The 2879-nt window shown below is 48.2% G+C and overlaps 1 protein-coding gene across 1 annotated transcript; it reads left to right on the top strand.

Moving 5' to 3' along the window:
* Positions 1-1115: 1115 nt before the first annotated feature.
* On the top strand, positions 1116-2321 carry LOC103773485 (charged multivesicular body protein 1b-like; the record flags this gene model as incomplete). Its single annotated transcript, XM_008940854.1, has 2 exons — positions 1116-1213; positions 2175-2321. Coding segments are annotated over 2 exons (245 nt in total), but the record flags the coding sequence as incomplete, so codon positions are not given.
* Between the last annotated feature and the right edge of the window lie 558 nt (positions 2322-2879).

Below are 2879 nucleotides of genomic sequence, written 5' to 3'. Positions count from 1 at the left end.
AGCTGGAGCGGGTGACTCTGAGTCACGGGCAGCGCTGGAAGTTGGGTTTCGGTTGGCTGAGAGGCTCCAGGGGAGGAGCGAGGGCTGGGAGGGTGGAGGTGAGGGGTTGAGCTGCCGCGGGGCCACAGGGGAGTGCCCCGAGGGAGGGACTGAGGAAGTTGTTTGGAAGGAAACCGCTCTGGAACGCGGGTTCCGTGCGGTGGGTGCGAGTGGTGGGCAGCTGGTGGAGAAGGACCTGGGGGTGGGGATGTGCCCAGGTGGCCAAGAAGGCCACCAGCATCCTGGCCTGGATCAGAGACAGCGTGGCCAGCAGGAGCAGGGAAGGGATTGTGCCCCTGGGGAGGCCACAGCTTGAGGCTGGGGCAGGGTTGGGAGGCACACACAGGAGAAGATGTTGAGGGGCGGGAGTGGGTCCAGAGGAGGGCAGTGAAGCTGGGGAGGGGTCTGGGGGATGTGGCTTGTGGGGAGCAGCTGAGGGAGCTGGGGGGTGGTTAGTTTGGAGAAGAGGAGGTTGAGGGGAGACCTTCTGGCTCTGCACAGCTCCTGACACTTTTGGGCTCCTGCAGAGCTCTGAGATTCACAACTGGGCTTTACAGGATAAAACCCAGTCCTGGAGTAAGTGATGTGCTGGAAATATCAAAGAAACCTCAAGCAGCTCACTGAGTTCAGCTTTCTGTGCTGTCATTTATCTGTGAAGCCTCTTAGTTCTTGCTGCACCTTCCTCTTGGGACATCAGAGAGGCTTCTGAAGCTTTGTGGTTTCGTTTTGTTTGAGAAAAACTGATATTATTGAGTTATTATCAGCAGCATTTGAAGAGTGGGGGGAATTAATTGGTATTTGTGCATGAAAAGCTTGAGCCTCTCAGTGATGCTTAACTCTGAGGGCTTGAGACTCGAGTCTCTCATGATTATAAGTTCATTTATTAATTTATTAAGTATTATAATTGAAGGCTTTGGTGTGAATTTCAAGGGCTTTACTTCAATAACACATTCCCAGTTTCAATATCACTGTTGGGGAAACAATCCACACAGGGTTTGGTGGCATTTCAAATGGGAGAGGAGAATTCTGCCCCCAGAGGGTGGATCCTATTTCTTGAACCCTTAACTTGCCCCCAGAACATCTCTTTAATCTGAAGTTTGCTGCCAAGGAACTCAACAGGAACTCCAAAAAATGCGACAAAGAGGAAAAAGCTGAGAAAGCCAAGATTAAAAAGGTGAGCAATGGGTCTGAAACGAGCTCTTGAGGGCTGGTTACATATCAGAGCAAGAAAAATCTGATTTTTTGGAACATTTTCCTGGTGTGCAGGCTAATAATGTTGTTATAGATGCTTGTGATTTAAAACAACATCCTTCCAAACCTTCCCATGCTTATTAATCCATGGGAGGACACGTTCCTCTGTGTCCTCTTGGGCAGCTGGTGGCATTTCCTTCCTGAGAAGGTTATTTGGTTAGAGACTGTTGTTCTCCAAGTTACATTTTTAGAATCTTCTGTTTAAAGGGCTTACAGAGAAGAACTTCAAAGGAGTTCAAGTCCTTGAAGTAATAAAGAGAGAAAATAAATTGGTTTGACTCTTTTTGTCCATGAGCTTGTTATAGATGCTTGTGATTTAAAACAACATCCTTCCAAACCTTCCCATGCTTATTAATCCATGGGAGGACACGTTCCTCTGTGTCCTCTTGGGCAGCTGGTGGCATTTCCTTCCTGAGAAGGTTATTTGGTTAGAGACTGTTGTTCTCCAAGTTACATTTTTAGAATCTTCTGTTTAAAGGGCTTACAGAGAAGAACTTCAAATAGTTTTTGAAGCCATAAAGAGAGAGGATAAATTGGTTTGACTCTTTTTCTCCATGAGCTCCAGCCACGCTGCCTGTGTTTGGGTCTTGATACTGCAAATATGTCTGGAAATATGCTAAATTAGTGAGAAAAAAAGGTGTTTTTGTAGCTCTGTAGAACCTCCTACTCCATACCTCCTCTGGAATGAAGTTTGGGCTTCACATCTTGAAGAAGTTGGAGGATTATTGAGGAGAGGAAGGAGCGGTTTGTTCCTCTCTTCATAAGAAAGATTCTGTGATGAACTAATGCTTATTTCCAAAATGAAACCTTCAGAAACAGTCTTCACAAGAGCAGAGGAGTCTAAAATACCTTTTTTTAACTTTTTTTTCCCTTTTTTTCCCCAGGCCATCCAGAAGGGGAACATGGAGGTGGCTCGGATCCACGCGGAGAACGCCATCCGCCAGAAGAACCAGGCCATCAACTTCCTGCGCATGAGCGCCAGGGTGGACGCCGTGGCAGCCAGGGTGCAGACTGCAGTCACCATGGGCAAGGTGGGGCTCAGGCACCCACACCTTGGACACCATCTCTCCCACAGCATTTTGGGAGATCAGTTGGTGTCCTGGTTCTGTGTAAAAAGGGGTTCGGGGCAGGACGCGCACGGAACGATGGACTCGCCTCTGCTCCCTCCCCTGAGAGAGAGAGAGAGAGAGGCACTTTGGGAGCAAAAAAATGAAGGATGTTGTTGAACAAGGAATAGAAAATGAAAAAGGGAGGTGAGGAAAATAATATATACAAAGATGAGGGGAAAATACAAAAAATAAAACAGACAAAACCCTCAGAAATGGTTCTCGGGGTCCCACGGAGTGAAAGGACAAGTTCCAAGGTCCCACGGAGTGAAAGGACAACTTCCCTCTCCCAGCTCCAAGGCAGGAGTGAAATTAGCACCCACTCCCTGCCTCTTATCAGAGTGTGTGTGGGAAGGGGAGGGAATACTTTTTTTTTCCCCCACCCGGGGTCCTCCCAGTTGCTGGAAGGTCACGCCCCCATTCCAAGCCCTCAAACCACAACGTTTGATCAAGTAGGGGTTTGGTGAGCAGGTAGTGAGGTGG

This window comes from Merops nubicus, unplaced genomic scaffold (assembly GCF_000691845.1).
Source record: "Merops nubicus isolate BGI_N331 unplaced genomic scaffold, ASM69184v1 scaffold10375, whole genome shotgun sequence".
Taxonomy (NCBI): Eukaryota; Metazoa; Chordata; class Aves; order Coraciiformes; family Meropidae; genus Merops; species Merops nubicus.
Note: the sequence above shows the minus strand (reverse complement) of the source record. Positions and strands in the feature narration are given on the sequence as shown.